Below are 23,462 nucleotides of genomic sequence, written 5' to 3'. Positions count from 1 at the left end.
TTCAGTAAAAAAGTGCAATTTGGTCAAAAACGACCTAAGAGAAAAAGCCAAAAACTTTGATTGCTCACAGTTCCCATGCTAATTCATTTAGAGGGGTGTTAACCTATCGGTAGGTGACATTTGAGACAAAAATGCGCTGTCAGGAATTTTGTCGTAAATTAGCGACAAAAACGTCGCTAATTTTGATAGCGACAGAAATCGTTCTGAAACAACTTCGTCGTAACTAAACGACTAAAATCATTTCTCACGACAATGTCGTATCGCGATTACATATTTGCAAATCTGGGATCCCCGAAAAGTTGATGAAATGCTGAAAATTTGTCGCTTATTTACATTTGTGTCGTTATTTACGTTCAAACAAATTTACGACAAATGAAATTACTAAGCATAACTCAACATTTAATAGATAATTACGATGTTCAAATACATTAAGTGTAAATTACGCTTAATTTGTTTCAAAACGGAACGGGTCGCTTCAAAATGTAGTGACAAATATGTCGTAAATTTACGACTTGAGTCGTAACAAAATATGTCGTTTAAAAACGACATAATTGTTCTACAAAATGTCGTAAATTTACGATTATTTTTAACAGTGTGAGCAAAATCGTCAATTGTCAATCTCGACTACTGTCAATCGCCTCTGGAATGCATCCATGAAAATTATTGAAATCGATATAGACTGCGTTGCGTACACTTCTTTATTTCGACAAGTGTTTCTGACAACTGGACGGATAAGTGATTAGAAGCACGCATTGACAATTAGAAAACCAAATAAGCCTTTGTACAAACAAGAAACTACGAGACAGTAACCAGAACAAACAGTAATTACCAGGAAACAGGGCCAAGGACGAAACATTTCAGAGTCAGCGGATGCAAGATCAAGAGCTCACAATTAAACTTTTCCGTCTAACGGAACTCTGCGCCGTCGCACACACTACAAATGACATCAACATTCACGCCACTCTCCACAAACATGTCCCACACGCGTCGCGTCTGCACAGTGCAGGAGTCCTTGTCGTGGCGACAGGGATCGTTCCAGCCCGTCTGCCGCAGCAGCACCATCCTCCTGAGGCACTTGAGTCCGCAGCGCTGCAGCTCCTGGGCCAGGTCGGGGCAGCCGTAGGGCTCCGTGGAGGCCGCCACCAGCTGCAGCTCCTCCAGTGTGTCGGCGTGCGCGCTCGCCAGGGCCAGGGCAGTGGACAGCGGGTGCACGCCGCAGCGCAGCCACTGCAGGCTGGAGGCGGGTGTCGCGGAGAAGAAGGTCAGCTCCGGCAGCACTCCAGCTTGCAGTGCAGCTCCAGGCTGCGCAGCGACGCCATCTTGTTCACCAGCTCCAGGTGCTCTCCAGTCACGCCGGTGATGGCCAGGGAGCGCAGGTGCGGCATCGCCAGGGCCAAGTCCACGTGCCGCTGCAGGGGGGACACCATCTGCAGGCCCTCCAGGCGAGGCGCCACCAGGTCCAGCACCTTGCAGCTCCAGAACGGGGCCACATCGCAGGGCAGGCCCGCCAAGTAACGCACCTGCGGCAGGGGACAGCAGAGGCGTTAGTCATAGGGGGCGTACACTGAGAATGAAGCAGACTTGATCAGTACCCCATTTTGGGCGAGGTACACTTTAGCACCAGAATTGGGGTGTGGAAGGCTTCCTCACTCTGCAAACTAAAGTGTGCACATAGTACACTCTTATTAGAGCATGCTTCCAAGTACACTCTTATTTACAGCATACTTGCTAGGTACACACTTACATAGAGTGTACATTGCATGTACACGCTAAATAAGAGTGTACCTGGCAAGTACACTTAAACTGGCCCATGCTTTTAGTAGATAGGACTTATCGAGTGTATATTTTAGCGTGTACATGGAAGGTACACACTTATTTAGCGTACTTGCCAGACACGCTCTATTTTAGCGTGTGCCTAGCAAGTATGCTGTAAATACGAGTGTACTTGGAAGCATGCTCTAATAAGAGTGTACTATGTACACACTTCAGTATGCAGAGCACCCAAATTTGGACGAGAAAGGGGTTAGGGTAAAGTGCCGAACATGGATCGGGGTACCAAACATGGATCATTTCTGTTTGTGGGTCTATCACTAAAGACCAGGTGACCAGATTCTAAATTTCTGTCTTTCCTTGCTTAGACTGACCCTTTGACTGTTCGATGTAATCTCACAGTTTGCAACTGCGTCTCTCTACTCTGGAGGGTTGCGTTTAGAAAGGCACCTAAAACAGGCCCCGAAAATCGATGGAAAGACGTCAAAAAGTTTTTTGCACCCCTGATTCTGGGCCAAGCAATCACCGCAGTCACTTCAAAATTTTTCATCGTGCACTTTGGACAGACTACTTTGATATTTTGGGACTACTGAATGCATACCTTGCTTTGTGTCCGTACGCTGGTGGGGTGATCCATGATTGGACCACCCTAACCTAACCTTAGCTAAAATAGCCATATTTTCTTGTCCTCACAACTTCCAAAGTATTCGAGTTAGAGGTACCATTTTTGGTAGCCATATGACCAGTAAGGTAAACATCAACATTAGATTCAAAAATAGAAGTCAACCCATACTTAATTTCGATCTAGAGAAGATTATTTTAAAAGTGATCCATGTTTGGTAACCTTACCCTATCACCTTCGTGAATGGCTACGTCGTAACATCACCGAAAAGAGGAAACCTTCCTCACCCAAATTTAGTTAGGAAGAATTCCTCACCCAAAATTTGAATCCTGATCATGACTCTTTCATTCTCAGTGTAACGTTTAACGCGGCAAAAACAGTTCCTGATTTTTCCAGGTAGCCCATAGTACAGACTTATGCACTTCCCAGGGAGTTCCTGGGAAATCCAGGAACCGTTATCCCGTGGATACAAAGTCTGCATGAGACCTGTTTGACACAACTTTCTTAATTCCTTTCAGAAATCACTGCAGTTACAACTACGAAACTTCTCCAATGACGCAAAACCCTTTACGATAAGTTCAAGCGGAGATATAATCCACCAAAAAACATAGAAACGCCATTGTACGCAATTTCTTTCGTAACTCAAATAAAAGGTTAAATACAAAATATAGTTTTTAATACTACGGAATAATTTTGTAATACAACTGCTCCGTGTTTTCCCGTGGTGAAGAAAAAAAAACGCTTTGAAATACAAAAGTCGATTGAAGCACAAAATGTTTCGGTGTATTGATAGCTAATTTAATCCCTTTCCGAGCAAAATACTTACATGTGCGAGACGTCCATCTGTCAGTAACGTGGACATGCCCTTCGGAAGGAACATGGGGCAGGTGGTTTTCACATCCAAGAAGGATTCCCCTTCCACCGCTCCAATGTGTGGCTTCTGCAACAGAAGTTTGCATTTAGGACGTATGGAGTCGTCTCCAGGAAAAGTCGACACGCAGAAAACCATACAAACTAATTTGGGCTATAGAAACAAAAAAGCTTCGTTACACCGAAGCATTTTGAGCATACATAAGTTTACAACGGAAATACTTCGTAACTAATTTAAAAATTTCCGTAAACGGGAGATGGCCCAGTTTTTTTAAGTGTCTGCTTCCTGCGCTTCCAGGTGTAGGACACACTGAGATTCCAAACGCTATGAGTGTAGCACGTATGGTGCAATGCACCTGAGATATCGCACCATACGTGCAATGCCATAGCCATTTGCACCTTACGTGCAATGCGGTCCGAAAATGCCCTATGCTAATGCATGGGAAGTGGGAGGCATTGCACGTCACGTGCAATGCTTTTGCATTGCACCAATTGACGCTATACTCATAGCGTTTGGATTCTCAGTGCAGTGATCCGAGAACGAACCGCACACTTCATACCTAATTGTCTACTTAGTAAATACTCACAATTGCATACTTGACTAGTTGCATATGCTTAGCATGTAGTTACGGAGCCAGGCGCGTTAATGGGTGAGTGCTTGCTAAGTATGCATTTGGAAGAGTGCACTAAGGAGAAAGGTAGGTTTGTAGGCCTGCTTACCAATGGAGTGGGCAGCAGGCGAAGTTGGTACGTTCCATCGAACCCCATACAATGACAACGGACGACACCACTGTAGTCCCACCGCACAGACACAGCTCCTTTTTCCTTCTTTGCGGTGACGGTACCGAGCCCAGGAGGCTCCCCGTCAGCATCGCACCCTTTCGACCAGTTCCTCCCGCGGGCCACCCTGGAGCCCACCGCCATAGAGGCCGCCATGTCCGCCTCGGTCATCGCCCACTTGCCCTCGTTGGGACGTTCCTTCCAGCGCGGGGCTGCGACACAGAGAAAGGAACATAGACACTCGCTCGACAAATAGCACGGAGCTCGAACTGAACGTGTTCACCCGGAATAAGAGAATTTCAGTCGGAAGTTTCCGTAAAAAAAAAAGAAAACGGAAAAGTCCTAAAGCTTTTCCGAAACATGTGTATGGAGCGAGGGGCTAACAACTTCAACTTCGTCAAAATTCGTACACCACTATTTCAAATTTACGTTATTTCATAGTAATTTCAACGTTATTTCTCCTTAAAAACAAACTATGACATGCATGTTTCAATGTTAACAAAAATATAAGAAAAGCGAACCCCTTCTTTGTGCAGATCAGTTTTCATAACATTACGGGAAAGCTACAATATGTAGGTAAAAAACGCTCTGAGGAGGTTCTTTCTTTCATCATTTTAGACTAAAAATGCTCCAGAGAAGCCCTCTTTAAGGGGGCTCATACATGTTAAAAGCACTTCGTAAATTTTTTTTAAATGTAGACGGATCAAGATTTTGCAATTTCTGTGTTAGAACCCTTTTAGATAATTGAGTAAGGTACATTTTGGCTAAAAGTAAAGTGACTAGGACAGTTTTTGGAAATTTAGTCGAAACGTTTAATATTTTGGTTCTCTTCAGATTTTGTTCACACACTTGCTCAGATCTGTGGGGGAAAAATCAGGGAGACTCATCCCTTGTAGTGTCATAGAATTGACCAGATCTGCAATAGTTTTCAGAGAAAAAAATAAAAACAATTTTTTAACAAATTTTGCAAACAAAAAATTGTTTTTACTTTTTTTAAAAACTATTGCAGAAAAAAAGCCCATTTTAGTCAATTCTATGACGCTATTAGGTATGAGTCTCCCTGATTTTCCCCCCACAGATCTGAGCAAGTATGCGAACAAAATCTTACGAGCACCAAAATTTTAAACATTTCGACTAAATTTCCAAAGAAATTCCCAAAGTCACTTTAGTTTAAGCCAAAATTAAGCTTACTCAATTATCTAAAAGGGTTTTAAAACATAAGTTGTAAGATCTTAATCAGTCTACATCAAATTTTTTTTAACAAAGTGCTTTTAACATGTATGAGCCCCCTTAGCAGATGCTTCAAGTACACAAAGAGGACTTTGCAAAGGGGGTGGAAAGGCCTTACGACTCACCGGAAGGGGCAGGGCTCGGTTGCCGTGGCTGCTGTCCAGGTTCCTCCAGATGTCCACGGCACGCCAGTTGGAGCAGCAGCAGCCGCGCCGCAGCGTCCGTCGCGGGCCGCACGTCGCTCTGCCAGGCCGCCACGCCGGCCGCACCGCGCAGCACCGTCACACGGCACCTGGTGGTGGCGTCGAACAGATCGGTGGCGAGCTGGGCCGTGCTCTTCGACACTCCTGGCGGAATAGACAACGATAAAAATGCTGCGCCGGACACTGGTAGCCAACGAATGTTCGTTTCCACGTGAAAACGGCACTCATTCCAGGAATGTGAATCGCGTTAAAACCTACATGACAAAATGTCACGTTCTGTTTGAGCATTGAATCACATTCGTTTCAATGTAAAAAAGCAGAGTGTGCTAACATTTGGCTTTTGCAATTAACGTTATTTCCGTATCTCGTAAACGGCTAGAGTAAAAAAAGTTATTCGTATATGACGCCATCTTTAACTGTATTTCAGATGGGGTCATTCAGTGCTGAGAGGTTACGCCGAAGTCTGATCCTTACCGGCCTGCAGGGCAGCCTGCTTGGCCTGCTCCCAGGCAGCCCCGTCCGCACCCATGGCGTCCTCCAGTCCTTTCAGCGCAGCGGCGACCCCGGCCTTCTCCTGCTCCGCCTTCGCCTGGAGGCCTCGCAGCATCTCGGACACCTGGTCCAAGGCCGCGTCGGCCTGCTGCAGAGTCTGCAGCAGCGGCCCGGCCTCCTCCACTCGGGCCTTCTTGAGGCTGCGGATGAGGTGCTCCTCCACGCACTGGGCGGACGCTTCCCTCTTGCAGCTTTCGCACCAGAACCGGGCAGTGTTACCCGGCCTGAGAAGAAAACACAGTGAAGTTCCATGTTGAGTTACGGGCGAGGGGCAAACAACTTCGTCAAAGTTTACACACCGTTATTTCAAATTCACGTCATTTCACTGGTATTCCAACGGTATTTCTAAGTTATTTCAATATTATTTCGCGATATTTCACACCGTACCTTCACGTTATTTTGCGTTTTTCAGCGGTGTTTCAACGTTATTTCACGTTATTTCATGGAAAATGTGCTCCAAAATTCAAGTTGTTTGCCCCTTGGTTACGGGGGACTCCTACGCACAAGTTGCCGGCCAAAAATGTTCGGAAATTTCACAACTTTTCAGAAATTTATTTTCGAGTTTCAGTTTATTGCATTCGGTGGTGGTCAGTTTATAGGAAACCTCAAAAAAAACGATTACCTCAATTTAATTTAAAAAAAAAAAAGCGGCATTGAAGTGGTTGTCCAGGCAGATAAAAAGCATCGCTTCGTAATACCAGCTTAACGAAATTCTCAAAAAAAAATCGCTTAGTATTACGAAGAATTTTTTCTTAATACGAAGCGATTCCACAATGCCTTTAGTTTAAGGTACCAAACAGGGTATCATTTTGCAAATAATTTCTCGAAAGATCAAAAAATTGCATTTTAAATTGGGTTGGACTTTTAAATTTTTGGGGGAAACCTAATGTTTTATGTTTCCCTTTTACTTGTGAAAATGGAGTAACAAAAAGGGGTTTACCTAACTCGAAGGATTTTAAGTTGAGGAAAGAAAATATGGCTTTATTTCGCCTAATTAGGTTAGGGCAGACCCCCAAATCAGGGAAAATAAAACCCCAAACCGCGGTACGCGGATAAAATCAAGGTTTATGCTTTTTCCGTGGGTCCCATAGTATCAAAGAAACCCTAGTCCGGAAGTGCACGAAGGGGAAAAAATTTGAAGTGCGCGGTATTGCTTGGCGCAGAAATCTGGGGTGGGACAAAATCCCACCTTTGAACGTCATTTTTCCATCGATTTTCGGGGGCCTGTTTTAGGTGCCTTTTAAACGCACCCTGCAGAGTAGAGAGACGCAGTTGCAAACTTGTGAGAACATCGAACAGTCAAAGGGTCAGTCTAAGCAAGGAAAGACAGAAATTTAGAATCTGGTCACCTGGTCTTTAGTGATAGACCCACAAACAGAAATGATCCATGTTTGGTACCCCGATCCATGTTCGGCACTTTACCCTATTTTCTTCAAGCACACTAAATTACTATGTAGGTTTTTCTGCGCGACAATGCACGATTTCGTGCGCAAGTATGCAGAAAATCGTGCATTTTCGCGCACCAATTCGTGCGTTACGGAGTGCATGTTTAATTTCGTGCATTGGCGCGCAGAAAAACCTATATAGTAATTTAGTGTGAGGTTACGAAGCTTTGCGGACTTGTGAGAATGCGAGTAACAAACCAAGCGAGTTACAGAAACTGCGAAGGACTTACATGTTCAACGAAAGAAGTATCCTTTAACTGTTCGACCAATAGTCAGGCGCAGACTCCCAAACCTGTGCACAGAATAAAAAATATCATTGAAGACTCCTGTCATGACCGCTGCCGCTGGACGCGGATAAGTGGAATCGAGAGACATTTGACTCGCGTATTGTTCCGCAGGTCATGCGCATAGTACTCAAGAGAAAACCTAGACCGGAAGTCAGCGACAGAACGGGAGAAACAAAAGAGAGTCGCGCGGCTATGTGCTGAGTGGTGGAGGGGGTCGAAATCTGCGGAGTGGGGGACAAGGCGGCACGCGCACCCTGACCCCACTCTGCCCATCCTAGCCCCCACCACCACCGCTCAGCACGGCCTCGCGACGCTCGTTTGTTTCTCCCGTTCTGTCGCTAACTTCCGGTCGGGATTTCCCTCGCAGTACCGTATCACGAGGAGCTTCTCGTACTGACGTGTATTGATGCGTAGACAGCACAGTAAACCTATATCTACACGTAGTACCGCGTGACAGGCGTGTCATTCACTGTAAGAAATTCCGTACGAAGGCTGTTCAGAAGAATAACGCACAAGTACAGGGGTACGGAAACGGACTGTTCCGCATGAATTGATGTAATCGGGTACAGAGTACGGGTTTCCGTAGTTGAGGTACGGATGGTCTTGGCAAATCATTCACTAGACTCGTTCCGTATATACTTTCACCGAACTTACTTCTTCAAGTGTAAATGTTCAACGATATTTAAACTCCTAATCGAAAGTCAAGAATGAAAAACCCCTCACGTGGAACCAGCATATGAACGCGAAGCAACACCACGGCTGTTACGCTAAGATGCGGCCCGACAGGGTGCACCCGCCCACGTTAAATGCAAAATAGGGTATTTCGGGGGAGTTCCAGGAGCAACGGATAAATTGCTAGATGGAAAGCATGTCAATACGTTAACGTGTACATCGCACTATGAGACATAGTGGGGGTAATGAAACAGAAAAACCCCATAGAACGTTGCAAATTGGGTTACAAGTAAGCCTCTTTGCACGCGTCTTCTATTGACCCAAATGGTCGATTTGGCCCGAAGCACACGTCAAAATTTCCCTTAGGACTCAAATGCGGGGGCGTTAAAGGTTAAAAGGGTTCAAAATTTTCGAAGTTTCAATTTTGACAGTTAAAATCGTGCGACGAGTGGTTTCCGCATCATTTGAGGTCGGGGAATTCATTGGCGATGTCAGAACAACGATGAGGTCACCGGAAGTACCGGAAATGGCCGCCATTTTGGATAATGGCAGCCAAATTCTTCGGATTTCGAACGGCTCCGCAACCCGTCGAGTTGGGGTCGTTTCGATAGTTTCAGGGGTCTCTGAAGGCCACTGTGTTGTCAAATTGAGAGTATTTAACAGAGAAATACAGAAAAACAGTTCCTCATCTGTGAAAAATTAACCTGAACGATGCAGTGCTTTCCAGGATAAAGTGAAGGAAACGCAGTTTCTCTGCTTTGGTAAATTTAACATGTTTGATGCGCTGAAATGACGTCTGTTAAAATGTTAATATACTCTCATTTTAGGTCCAAAATTAATTTTTAACTGTCAGATCCCGATCTCAGGCGGGCTCTGCTGATCGGCTGCTTTTATAGTTTTATGGTGCGTTCGTAAACCAAACAGGACCGAACAGGGCCGAAAATGAAAATTAAACCAACTTTAAATTCTTTTTATTTTTCATTTATTAATATAAAATTGAAATCGGTTTCAATTTTAAATTCAGCTAATTTAAAAAAAAAACATTTCTTTTTACTTATTTGGGTGGCCCTGCAGGAGAATTAAGTACAAGAGCGATTCTCACGTTTCGGGGTAGTTTTGGCGTCGCTGATTTGCCGAAAGTGAGAAATATTCAATTAAGTTTTTCTGATTATTGGGGTCCTGGATGATACTTGAGTTATGGCAATGGTATTTATAGTAAAGACCTTGTACTACCTTCCTAAAAACATGAGCCATAAGGTATTCCCATACGTTTTAATGGGTGTTTTGATCACGGAAATTACGTTATCACGGAAGTTACAAAGTGTGAAAATCGGCTTTAACGGCTGACTCCGGCTTGCTGTGGCTTAAAAGTCGTTCCAGGGTCAAATGATACTCTAAGCCCGACATTCAAGCGGAAAAATTTTTCACCTAGTGCTGCTGCAACATTGGGTAAAGGGTGCCACGGAAGTTACAGGTAATTGTTGATACACGCCATTTTATAATGCTCTAGCCCGCTTTGAGACCGTGTACAGCATCTTACATTTCTGCGACCCATGCAATTATATCCCAGGGACTCCACTTTGATGGCTTGTGTCATGGAAAGTTAAAAGTTGGGCTTGGCGAGAAGTCCAGAGCTGCCTTTTCGAAATTTGTGTAGTGAAATTGAACATACGGTGGACATTTTTCGTTGCAGCACAAGTACCTTTGAAAGAAGTCTGGCGTATTGGTCTTCAGTTCAAATTAGCTCGAGACATGCCAAGCTTCGAATCCCCATCGACAGTTGGCAGCATTTTCGAACTACACCGCCACACTGGGGGTGGAAAGTTCGAGTATGTTCTCTTTGGACAATCACGGAAGTTACATTTGGGGTATTCCAAACGCTACGTAGACCAATCCAACGAACGTTAACTCTTCGAAATGTGTGCGTTTAGTAGGCAATGGCCCTCCCTAACATCAGAAGCAAACCCCATGTCGATATCTGCGCTCGTTTGGGCACAGGAGTCAGAAGAAACGAAACTACCCCGAAACGTGAGAATCGCTCACAAGCACCTGCTGGTATGATGGGTGCCTAGGCATAGGTTTCAGATAAGCCACACAAGACGAGACTCTCTTAACGAGGCTACATATTCAGGAGACGTTTGAGAAATTGAAAATTCGCCTCAATAGCCTCTGGCTGCAAGGCTGCTGAGCCTTCGCGCCAAACCACAAACCAACTGCCAGGAACTCTTCGCGGCAGGCGCGAAAAATTCACGACAGGCGAAGTGCTGGAGGTTCGCGACAAGCGACGAGTTCGCGGCAGGCGAAGCGCAAAAGGTTTGCGACAAGCGAAACGTTCACGGCAGGTGAATTGGCGGCAGGCGAAGCGTGAAGAGTTCGCGGCAGGTGACATTTCCAGCGATTTCATCGTTATTTTACCGTTTCTTTCGTAAAACACTCGTAATGAAACATTTCTTACCTTTTTTAAAAAAAAATAATGAAACATTAAGTAAGATTTTCACTTCATGGTGTCATAAATCAACTCGTGAGTTTGCTAAGCCACTTGTATCTTTAAGAAACTCATAGAAAAGAAATGAGGAAAAACTGGTTATTTGACAAAGTGTGTATTTTATCCCAAATTTTTCATGTATGGAACTTTTTATTTAACAGTGCACTCTGCAAACTTTGCAGTGCGCTCAGTACAATTTATTCGGCATGCACTTACAAGTGAGGGACGGTGGGGCTCAATGGGACACGGGGCGCAATGGGGCACATTCTAATTCGTCTCCTTCCGGTTACCGTGGGATCGCCCAATAACGAGGTGAGATAGCCCAGGAGTAGTAGACACGTTGATGCAAGGCGGTGACCCCGATCGACCCTCTCCCGCCAGGGCAGGTGACTACGAAGTTTACAAACACTAAAATCGAGGAAAATCCAGCATCGCCACTCGATTTATTATTACGTGCAGCTCTGAAGATAATAACGGTAGATCAGATTTTGAGACAGGGGCATGTTCCTTGACTCTTGCTCTAGTGACTCGCGTCGCCCCCGAGGGGTTACCCACTCCGGGAATCGTGTGTACACTAAGTCCGGAAATCGTTCTCAATTTGCACAAAATTTTATCGAAAATCTTTAAAGTTTCAATGGAGAGGGATATGAAATAGACACAAAACACTCAAAAGCTAAGAAAAATCTTCAAAAACCTCTCCTTTTATGCAACATTTGTTCAGGAATCGCGGGAATCCGGAATCGTGTGTACGCCCAAGTACCGAGCGGGTAACCCCTCGGTCGCCCCGCCGCCGGATAAGTTGGTCATGTTGCTAGACCGCGGCCGATCGGATGTGTCGTTCGGTGCTCAATGGGACAGACCCGGTCTGGACACAATGGGACTATCCACTGACTCTCACCCAGCCGAAAATTCTGCCTACACACTAAATGTTTATGTACAATTTTATACGTGGTGATGCATAATTTAAAACTTGTGTGCCGTCGTGCATAAAATTGTGCGTGAATTTGCATAAATTTATGCATTTTCACGCATAATTTTATGTAAATTCCCCAAATTCACAAAATGGTGCAAGTGGCACGTACAAAATTCTACATAAACATTTAGTGTGTAGGATTACGGACGGCTTTTTATCTTTTTCCGGCCAGTATTTGTATCTCCAGCCGGAGGCGGCTTTTATTCCGGTCGGTTTTCTCGAAATTTTTATTCCGGGCGGAACCATTTAAAATCTCCGGCCGGACCTAGGCCACCGCCCAGAAGGTAGGCAAAATTGTGCGACAATTAGGTAGGCAACCCGCTCCACTTTTTGGGGCATTTTGCGAACGGTTGGTCCACGGGCATGGCGATGGTGCCAGTCGACTCAGGATTAAAAATTGACCTTCCGACCCCCATCCCCACCCCCCCTCTCCTCGACACACTGCATGAGGTCGGAGCCCCGAACGAACTCCGCCCGGAATATTTTCCGGCCGGAGCTGCCCGGAATCCTTAATTGGGGACCTTATAGACTTATTCAAGGGCGCCTGTTTTGACCACCTGACGTGCGTAAATCGCTAGCCTGCAGTGGATTCAGCTTTTTTTTTTTCATTTTAAATTAGCAAAGACCACTTTCAGGGGTTGGTGAATCCTTTTTCCACTGGCATCGTAAGCGGCCCACTCCAAATGCCCAAAGGACACGACACTTGAAGCAAGGTAATCTTTGTGGAGAACCGTGTTGCGTTTGTCTTCCCGCGACTACCCGGCAAGGATTCCGGCTGGAATCAGATTTTCCGGGCGGTATTTGTATCTTCGGGCTGGATGTGGCCTTTGTTCCAGCCGGATTTTTCGGTTCAGCCGGCCATTTTTGAAGTCCGACCGGAATTTTTTATTCCTGTCGGAACAAATCCGGGAGGAATAACACTGAAAATTTGTTATCACTTTATGACAAAAACGTAGATTATATTTCATCACTTTCAAATGATGACAGTCCCATCACAAATTGATGACATTTTGACTGAAGCTCCTATACTTCTTGCATTGGCGACACAACAATGACATTCATTGCTTTGATGACATTGTTGTAAGGAAAATTAGCCTTGAAATTGTCATCAGGTGACGACTCAAATTTTCACAGTGAAGGGCCGCCAAGGATTCAAATTCCGGCCGTGGTCAGTGTTTCCAGCCGTAATCCTATCCGGAATTTTCAGTGTGGTTTTTGAGACGAGCGGACGAGTACACTGTAAAAAAATTTCTCGTAAAATAACGAAATTTTTTGGGGTAATTTTCTTTTACGAACTGTTCGTAATTTTACAAAAATGACGTTTATATACGACACATGTCGTATATTTATGAAATGTTTTCGGCCCATTATCAAGATTTTCAGCTTCAACAAGCGTGCTGTAAACAATCTTCCAAAACAATATTTTTTTTTTCTTCGTAACAACAACTGTTTCAGTTCAAAAAGTTTACGAAATGTTTTCATATATAACCGACAACTTCGCAAAAGAAAATTACCCAAAAAAATTTCGTTGTTTTTGGACAATATTTCGTAAAGCCTCACTGAACTTAACATTTCGTAGTGATATTGTCTGTAAATTCGCCGATTTGGGAAGATTTCCCTCTCTTTACGAAGTGATTTTGTAGGATTACGATACATTTTGTAATGATTTTGTATAATTGCGATACATTTTGTAAATTGACAAAACAATAACCTTTTTTTTATGAAACATATCGAGTAGTAATATTTCGTAAATTCACGATATTTTTTTACAGTGTAACGTTACATTGAGTCCGTTTCGTTACCTTGGCTGACTTATCTGTGTGTGTTGTTTTCTTTTGACATTGTTGCAGACTATGGCCTCCACATTATTCCGACACTTTCATCTGCTGCTGATAATACTGGCTGGGCTACGACAAACAATTGGTGCGGATCCCTTGGAGGTAGGAATACACGTTGGGATCCATGTCCAACACATAGATTCAGTCATATACAGAGGAACTTATAACATTCACTTCGTTGAGAATTTTCCACACATAAAAATTCAAAAAGTCAACCCATATATAGTTTCCCAAAATGGGAACTGTTCATCCATCGTGGGAAGTAATGGGAAGGTCCAACATGAAGGAGATGTGGCAAGAAACTTTAAGATCTTCTGTGACTTTGTTCGAATGGCCGAAGAGCTTCAGAATAATGCATATTTGCTCATTCAGAATTTGACGCACAGACAGGTAGACAACAGCCAAATTCGAAAAAGAAGAGGCAGCGTCCTCGAAGACCTGGAATGGCTGGGGGGAGCTATTTGTTGCATGAATGCTGCAAGTTGTTGCTGAATGTTGCAAGTTCGGGGCGATTTATCAGCGAATCCGTGAGGGTTAAAATTCAAACGAGCATAGATTCTTGAAGTACTCTACAAGACCTTCATTTTAAGACTAGGCGGACCCCAGTGGGTCGAACGGTTGGCCAGCAGCGAGGCCGCAAAGTCGGTACTTCGTGCCACTCGGCTGTTCAATGTTGCAAGTTCGGGGCGATCTATCAGCGAATCCGTGAGGGTTCAAACGAGCATAGATTCTAGAAGTACTCTACAAGACCTTCATTTTAAGACTAGGCGGACCCCTGTGGGTCGAACGGTTGGCCAGCAGCAAGGCCGCAAAGTTGGTACATCGCGCTACAAGCTGCTGTTGCCAAGTACCAAGTTTTAGATTGTTTGAAAACGCTTACGAGGGACTATTATTATGTTTTTTCTTCATTTTGAGTCAATTTTTAACTTGTGTATGTATTTTGAGAAGAAAGGACTTTGGTGAATGGAAAAGAGCTTTGGTGGCTATGGTGGCCACCAATTTGGTGGCCACCTTCACGCACGTCCGACTTTGCGGTGCGAAGGTGTAAACGCGAAGCGTGGATTGTCGGAACTGGCGCAGCAGCGCGAAGTCTGTTTCGAAAAGCCTGTCTGACGTATTCTTACCTTGTTTGCACACTGCTACTGAAGATAAAAATCACAAATCTATTCAGGCGTGTTAAGCAGATGGTAGCAAGTTTGTCAAATTCTCTGAACCACTGCAAGAATTTCACAGTTCGGTCGTTTACGTGATTTGGAAAACTTGAAGTATCTCTGTAAGCACGTCCAAAGAAAGTTCAGAAAACGTTACTTTTGTAGCCACCGTGTCTTTCCAAAAACAGCACTCTTAAAAGCCGACGAAGCATTTGCTTCATAACTACGAAGAAAATGAAGGCATTGCGGAATTGCTTCGTATTATGAAGAAGTGCTTCGTATTACAAAGGAGTTTGCGAAGCATTTCTTCGTAGATTTTACAATGCCTTCATTTTCTTCGTATTACGAGGCGACTCTTCGTTGAGTTTTTACTGTGCTTAGTATAAAAAAATCGCAATTCTCATTGTTTGGCGTAAGCCAAAATTAAGGGTCTCGAGCGTGTATGCGCGAAACCTTTGCCAAATCCGCTGAAAATTGCGGTCTGTACACTCCAAACTATGTGTTTTGGAAGTATTTTCGAAAAATCGTGTTATTTGCAACGGTTGCCTTCAACTCTAGGTTTTATATATATACGAGCTTTGTAATCCAACGATATGCGGTCAAATCAGATCTTATTTTCCTCGTGAGCCTAGGATTTCATGAATTTAATTTTTAGTACAGCAAGTCACAATAGCAACAGACTCAAATTAATGTCAAGTTTCAGAGTGCTTCATGGGCACTTCCTAAAAATTTCCATTTGAAGCCTGCTTCCTTGCAATCACCTTAATTATTGCATTCTAAATACTCGAGCTCCATAGGATCGTAAATAAGTAGAAATTTTATGAACTCGCACTTGGTTTTACTTCATTTGTCTTTTCCCTTCAAATAGCCAAACCAGCAGGTACTTGAAGAGGTCACAGTCATGCGCAGCCGGAGACTTGTGGCTCCAATTCCTCTGCAGCAATCTACACTCTAAATGTCTTACAATGAAATTTGACCGATGTTATTCGTATGTTTCAGTGAATTCGTTGTGGTCAAAATGTTCGCCAAGACACAAAAGGATGCTGGATTTATGAATGAAGAACAGTACGTGCTACTAGATACTACAGCCAAGACCTTCGTAATACGAATCTTTTTAGCTTTTTCATTGTATGATACAAAGAAAAACCTTCGTAATACGAAGAAAAACCACCTTCGTATTATGCTTGCGCCATTTCCTTCATAATATGGGAAATTTCTTCGTCAGACATTTAGAGTGTATCCTTGCATGTGTTTTTTAATCAATTTGAATAATTTTCTGAAATAACTTCGTAAAATTATTTGTTATTGTCCCAGTGGCGTCTAAGTGATTTGTCAGTCATATGTCTCAACAATCCGAAGTGTGGACTGGACAACCAGGCATTGCTCCTGCTCGGGCAGGTCGGGCTGGCGTCCGTAATGGAGACAAAAAGACAAAGTCAGCATTTTGCATGATGCCGCACAGTCACTCCGCCAAGTTTGGCGGGTAGCGTCCTTTGCCCCAAATTCGTAGAGCACAAAACTTACGTCTTGGGGAAAAGCGCAGACTGCTGGCAGCTCGCGTCTGCTGGCGTAAGCCATCGCCATCTGAGTACACGCTAGTAAGAGTGTACTCATGAGCGACACTCTAACTAGTGTACTGAGTACACTGTTGAGTTTGCAGAGTTATCGCGCTGCGAGCCGTGGGGAAGGGGTGGGGAGGCCGCCAGAGCATTGCGGCGCGAGGGGGCAGTGCACCCGGCCGCGGCCAAAGCCACGCGGCGAGGCACGTCAGTAACTTTAGCACGGCCCGCCATGTGGGTCATCGTGGTGTTCTGTGCCCTCCTGTCCTCGGCGCTCGGTGCCCCGACTCCGGACGATGACATCTTAATGTACCTCTCCGAGTATGGACTCCTTGCCGAAAACCCTTCGTCTCCTCGCAACCTTCACAGCAATATGGAAGATTACATCTCTGTCGCCCAGCGAGAGTTGGGCCTAAACGCTACCGGTGTCCGGACGAACAAACTGCAGAGATTATGCGCAGGCCGCACTGCAGGGTCACTCGCTCCTGGAAATCGGGCACGTCGCGCCACCGCCGTTTCGCACTGGGAAATTCCCGGTGGCGAAGGACTCCAGTGACGTACAGGATTTCCAATTTGGACCCAACAGGCCAAATTAGTGACACTCAAGTTATAGATTCCTTTCGCCGAGTGACAACCTTAGTATCTGCCTTCACACTCGTAGATTTCGCCGTGCACGATTCAAACAGCGCCTTCCATCCCGAGGTGGCTGATATTGTAATAAGTTTCGTGCCGGATGTGCATGACTGCGTGTCGCACTTCAAGGGTCAGTTCTAGCCCATGCTACCTGTCCTGGGCAGGAGGCGACATCCACATCCGCCAAAACCTCAACTGGACAGAATTCATCTTCGACGCAGTGGTGTGGCATGAATTTCTTCACGCTCTGGATGTTGATCATTCTGAATTCAAAGACGCTTTGATGTTCCGGTCATATCACGCTCCGAGGCAAGCCGGAATCTTCTTCACACCGGACGACATGAAAGCCGTACAGGCATTGTATGGGCGCAAGGAAAATTAATGTCGGCGGGTGAAGTAAGGAGAAAAGGAGGGTAACTTTCGAAATTTTAACGAAGTTTCGAAATAAATGGTGTTTTCTTTCATTCTAAAAACCGCTGTTTTTCGCTGTGTTCCAGATTTTGAGAAAGGACTACATGCTTCGAGACTACGATTTTATTTTCTGTGATACTTCGGATTGAATATTATTGAGTGTCAAGTAAACTTGGTTTTAAAAACCATTAATAACTGCCCTTTTCGTTCTCTCTCTTACAGTAATAAGAGTGGCAGATGCACCAGGTGTAAAGGTGGACATGTTGACTTAGAACACATTCCCCAAAGGTTGACAGAAAATAAAAAGCCATCAATATCAGACGGACACGTATCCCTATCTAGTAGCTCACTGTCCAACGTCGATGCGAGCTCTTCCAATGAAATAGAGTATGACTCCGAAAGTGTTACTTCTGAATCAAAGTCTCAGTTGCAAACAGCGACAAAAGCAATAAACGGAAGGGTGGTGGAACCTCCGAAGAGTTTCCACTGAGGAAGAAGCTTCACAGATGAAGACGAGCTGAAAGGTTCAGAAAAGAAACCCAAAGGCCGCAAAAAGGAATCGCCCCTTGCAATAAAGCAATAAAACAACTGCGAAGGCTCTTTCTAAGGGCATTCGTCCAAGTACACTGACAACTGGGCGAGCAAACAGTGCAAGCAACCAGATAAGTGGAGATTGGAGTTGGAAAAAGCGTTTAACAAGCACGTCAGCAAAAGTCACTGCAAATTCTGCTTCAAAAACGCACAAATGGCTTATCGGTCTCAGGACGGGAGAGTTACTGTTCTCGCATGCGGCTACTGATCTACTGGTGTATGTAAATCATACCGAATGAGGATGGGTCCGTTACCGCAAAATTCAACATTTGCAGTGGATGTCCACTCGACGGGAAAAGTAAACCATGACGAGCCACTGACAAGAGTCAAGCAAAAGAAAGGCATGACGCGGAAGATTGACCAAAAACGACTGAGATTCATGTTGCCCAAGCAGTATCAAAAAGAGCACATCAGAACTTTGCCAGCCGAACATTGGGGCATAAGAAGGCTGCCCTCTGTGTGGTGGTCACAGTTGCATCCCAGCCAGCATAATGAGCGCTACGGACGTCCACTTTGCTTCCCTCATTCAACTTGCTGTGGATTACGACAGCTTTGACATCATAATCAGCGATACTTTCCCGGAGAGAACGCCGAAGAATATTACTATCGCCTGCCTGCTGCACTGGTAAAACTAAAGCGTAGTTGTGCGCTTCATTCAAGCGTACAACTACGCTTCAAGACTGTACGCCCTTCTTGAAGCCTACAACTACGCTCCAAGGCAATTCCCCCATGCATTTAGATAGGAAGAAAGGAGCGCATGAATTCTTGTACGCTTGAAGAAGGGCGTACTAGCTGTACGCTTCACGAAGGGCGTAATAGTACGCCTTAGTTTTACCAGTGTGCTAATTGTTTGGCCGACCATTTTCGTCAACGGTGAGTTTACCATCTCTAGTTTACCCACTCTTAGTTTTTTTGCACAGCTTGGGCCATGCTTTAAACGTCAATTCAAATGTGTTTCAGACATAATTGGTACCGTGAAGCGTATCGAAACATTTTTGGATTCGTATTCCTCTCGTACCCGCATTGACTTGTCGAAGGTCTGGATCAGTGTTGTCGCCGCCTGTAAACGTTCCAATTGGGCTGCTGCATATCCGGGCGTTTCGGACGAGGCGGAACAATGGAATCTAGCCAAGGAACATCCGACTCTCCAAAACGGCATGAGGGCAGTCCCCAGTGTCCGGTTCGCCCCAAAGTTCTTCGTCTGATCATTCCATGAAAAACTCTGTACGCCCCCCCCCCCTAACAGTGGAAAGACTTTTTTCGGAAATGTACTTCAGGGCGTTATGCTCAGTGTGGGTGTCGTTGAAAACTGCAATAGGTATCATTCTTTTCCCTTTCAGACGTGTGTAGACAAACGACTATTGTTTTGGGACGAGCCCCAGTTGCCTAGTTCTGATTCTCTGGAAAATTTAAAATTGCTCTTTGGCGGCTATGCCATAAATGTCAACGTTAAGTACAGAAATGCGCAGCTCATAAAACGAACACCTGTTCTTATCATGACAAATAATCAAAATTTCCCCTCCAGTGACACCGTTTGGTCCACTAGAATTATGCGTGAACGTTGGACCAGTTGTCCCCAACTAAGCAAATCTAAGACAGGCTCATCCTATGGCGCTTTTCGAACTGTTTGATATGTATGACGTTGATATTACAAAATCATTAATTGAATCTGAAGAATCAGAAATAGACTTGTCCGATGTGTAACTGTCCGGCACACAAAATAATTTAACAGCGTAACAGCGCCCGGACTTCGCGATGACGTTTCCCGTGACCTGTCCCTGGGTGATCCCCCTACTCAGTTCAGAGGATTCCCATGAGACCCCATGGACCTGGAGTTGCGCTGCGCCCGGACTTCCCGATGACGTGTCCCATGGCCTGACCCTGGGTGATCCCCCTACTCAATTCAGAGGATCCCCATGACGATGGACCAGCTGCCGGACTGGGGCAGGAGAGTAGAAGCCTCCACGTGTTGCCCAGAGGGGTTAAGTGGAGGCTGTGCCGGTGGCCAGCCGGCAGCAGGCTGGGGCGCCACAACCGGTGCATGCCTCCCTTGACAATCTTGCTGTGCCTGCGCCTTTCCAGACGCAGTCAAGCCAATTAGAGGAATCCAACAGCGCCACTTTCTACACTGGACAAGAAAATGCAGGGAGAGCTGGACTGGACCCGGACACGGCAAATAGCCGCTCCTGTTTTTCAGAATCGAGTTCCAATGACATCTGTCCTGTCAGCTGCCAATCGTGAAGGAGCGGCCCAGGTCGCTTTGACGAAGGGAGTGGTTGCGGAGCGAGCCAACCAGGGCGGCCGCTGCTGCGGGCCGCGTGCGAGACGCAAGGGCAGTGGCAAGCCCCCTGTAAACAAACAGTAGAATGATAGCTGTAAAGCGTAACTGCTTTGTACTGCACGCCGTGTGGCACAATGATTCCCTCCGCTGCATCGTCGCTTCCTATAAGGACACTTTGTGTTTCTCTTCAGGCTAGCGAAATAGGGTACCGTCCGTTTCGGACGTAATGCCCAATGCCCCTACAGGGCATGGCGGAGACTGACGGAGACGCCGACGACGCAGATGAACCCTATGACAACTCATGTAAGTTTGGCGTCCACGTGTTCATGTCGTACATGACTGCTCCTACAAGGCCCGGCGATGCATGTGTGCCCTTCATAAACCCCTCCAGCATGGAATCTTCATTAGGAACTGGGGATATGTACACCCCACATCATCTTACACCCGGCGGCACTTCTGGAATCTCCTACAATATGTCTCTGTTTCCGGTGGGCGAGTGCTCCGCCGTTGCGTCATTGGAGGCATCGACTATGGCTACGACCCAAGTACCGGACGGTTCAATATCGAGCTGACGTTGTTTCCGTCGTTAGACTACATCAACAAATACAGTCGGCAAGCTCAAGAAAAAAACTTCTGGCGGCATCGGATCTGGAAAGTCTGTTTGCCAATCTGGAACCTGGCGAAGAATCTGCATCCGGAACTTCATCACGCCGTCATCACCCTCTGCAGGGCCTGTACGAGGACAAAAAGCAGGACGACGGGTTCTGGGCGGAGGACTCCGACCCAGAAGGCGAGGAACCGCAGGGAGGCGATTGGACACCCGAACCCCCCAGAGGAACCCCTTGTAGAGGGACCGCAGCCAGGCCTAGAAGCCCCACAGAAACCTCTTGGCGAGGAACTGTTGCCCCCACCAACACCCGAAGCCCCCTCAACCCTCCCACCCAACCCCCGAACCCGAGGACCCACAACCGAGCCCTAGCAGAGCTAACAACACTAGCTTCTGCCATGACCCGTATACCCAAGACAGGGCGCACGTAGCAGTTTTTGGCGACCACTACTATGTGTACATAGGTGAGTCGGAAGATAAGCAGGAGTTGTTTGGACCTAGAGAACAGGTCTCCGTCTATCCCTGAAGAGGAAAGGGACCCGGATTTGGACTACACTCCGGCGTCCCCACCCCAAGGCCCACCAGCCCTTTCCCTCAAATAGAGGTCCCAGCAGCGTTAAGTAGACCCGCAAGCCTGTACTTGTACACTGCAAAGCCAGTGGTAAGTTTGCTTGCCACTGTAAACTGCATAATACTGCCCAACGAGATACGCGAGGATAGTATATTTTATGATCCTTATGATTTTTCTTACCTTAAACGTAACGTAACTTTTGCCGATGAAATGTTGCCAGTCCCTTTGCATTTGAAGCTTGAATTACCAGTAGATTACTCACGTGTTTTTGCTATCACGGGGGAAAGGCAAGCCCCTGTTTCCAATCAAAAGTGGGTAACTTCCTCGTCATGGCGTAAGAAAAGGGCATTTGATTCCATTGGCAACGCCATGAAGTCCCTGTTTGGTGTCATGAGTAACGCAGATAGGCTAGTAATTGACAAGCAGTTTGATAAAGTAGCAGTTACGTTAGACGGTTTGGTACGAGTGCAAAATCAGCATGCCTCCGTGGCAAACCTAACCTTGCAAAGGTTAGCGGTGCATGACGTAATTATTAAGAACTTGCAAGAATTAGCTGATCAAGATTATGTCTTTATTTTTAAGAATATCAAGGAAGGGCGTGAATTCGGAGCTCGAATGCGCTTGGCTCATTCGGTCATTGCACGAATGAGGGCTGAAATCAAGGCATTCATGATAGCATACGAATTCGCTCAATTCGATAATGTGTTAAGTCCCTCTCTCATAGACCCTCAGGCTTTTGTAGCAATTTTGTCAACCTTGCAACCTACCTTGCCTGCAGGTCTGTCGCTGCCCGTGCCGGTGCAATTGACGAAGGTGGATGCTTATTACAAGCTCATCAAAGTCACTCCAGTGGTGACGTCAGACACCATGAGTCTGCATATCCACATCCCCTTGGTCATGGCCTCACGGAAGTTTCAACTTTACGAGATCGTCCCGTTCCCGTTCCGAGTCGCTGGCACTGACATCTACACCTACTACAAGCCGGACGCCAAGTACATTGCGGTAAACGATCTGCAAACTGAACATCTCCTTCTGACGGAAGCAGATATGAAATCCTGCTACCCAGCCGTAGAGCCCGTCTGCCATCCGGCAGCCCCATCAAGGAAGGAGTACAGCTGCGCCATGGCCTTGCTTATGTCGGACAAGGACAAGGTCGACAAGCTCTGCGAACCACTCATCATGAAGAATGCGGCGGCCTCCTACGTCTCCTTCAGAGGAGGCAACACCTGGGCGTTCTCCATCCCCAATCAACAGCGCTTCACTTTGATGGACGCCCTGGGCCGCCCCATCCGAAGCACCATCACTACCATCGGTGGAAGCGAACTCATCCACATCCCACCATACTCCGTGGCCATGATTGGCAACGACGCAGCACTGTACTCCGGCTCCACTTTCGAGTCCAGGGCGGAGCTCATGGACGACGTCGTGTTTCCGGACATCGACGTGTCCCTGCCGCCCCTCATCAACATGACGGAGAGGCGCAAGGCGGCATTGATCCAGCTGGACGTCCTCTTCAACAAGTCTGCAGCCCTAGGCATGGGACAAGTTGTTTCGCTTAAGGCGCTGGAAGCTTCACTGGAGGAGTCCTGGACTTTGCCTAGCATCTTTTGGCGCGAAAACTTGACTACAGCTTCGGTAACGGGAACCCTGGTAGCGATCCTCGTGGTCGTTCTCTGCTGTTGTGGTTGTGTTGCCAGGTACTGCCCAGGGGCATTTAAACTTTGTTGTTTGTGCTGCCCCGGTGGTCAGGTGGCCACAGCACCTGCAGCTGCAACGTCACTAGCCCCCATTGCGATGAGAAAATTTGAAACTTCCGAGGAAACCATAAGGCCTAAACTTTATATTCGCCCACCCGAATATTAATAAAAAAAACCTTCCTTCACTCATTGCACCGTGACGGACACTGCTCTTTTTCTTTACAGGTTTTACTT

General features: G+C 46.0%; 1 protein-coding gene across 15 annotated transcripts in view; it reads right to left on the bottom strand.

The window, feature by feature from the left end:
- Window positions 1-680: 680 nt before the first annotated feature.
- Window positions 681-23,462, bottom strand: part of LOC117639916 — a 25,884-nt gene continuing 3,102 nt past the window's right edge. Inside the window, exons 2-8 of one of the 15 annotated variants that reach the window (XM_034375975.1) lie at window positions 19,091-20,420; window positions 7,703-7,764; window positions 5,950-6,251; window positions 5,398-5,619; window positions 3,983-4,254; window positions 3,219-3,332; window positions 681-1,520 (exon numbers count right to left, since the gene is read on the bottom strand). In XM_034375975.1, the coding sequence (XP_034231866.1) occupies window positions 1,263-1,520; window positions 3,219-3,332; window positions 3,983-4,254; window positions 5,398-5,619; window positions 5,950-6,251; window positions 7,703-7,704 (1,170 nt within the window). In that variant the 5' untranslated portion in view covers window positions 7,705-7,764; window positions 19,091-20,420 and the 3' untranslated portion in view covers window positions 681-1,262. The other 14 variants (XM_034375967.1, XM_034375966.1, XM_034375968.1 and 11 more) reach the window with 14 other exon arrangements.

Source organism: Thrips palmi, unplaced genomic scaffold (assembly GCF_012932325.1).
Source record: "Thrips palmi isolate BJ-2018 unplaced genomic scaffold, TpBJ-2018v1 HiC_scaffold_12, whole genome shotgun sequence".
Taxonomy (NCBI): domain Eukaryota; kingdom Metazoa; phylum Arthropoda; class Insecta; order Thysanoptera; family Thripidae; genus Thrips; species Thrips palmi.
This window is presented reverse-complemented; position numbering and strand designations above follow the sequence as displayed.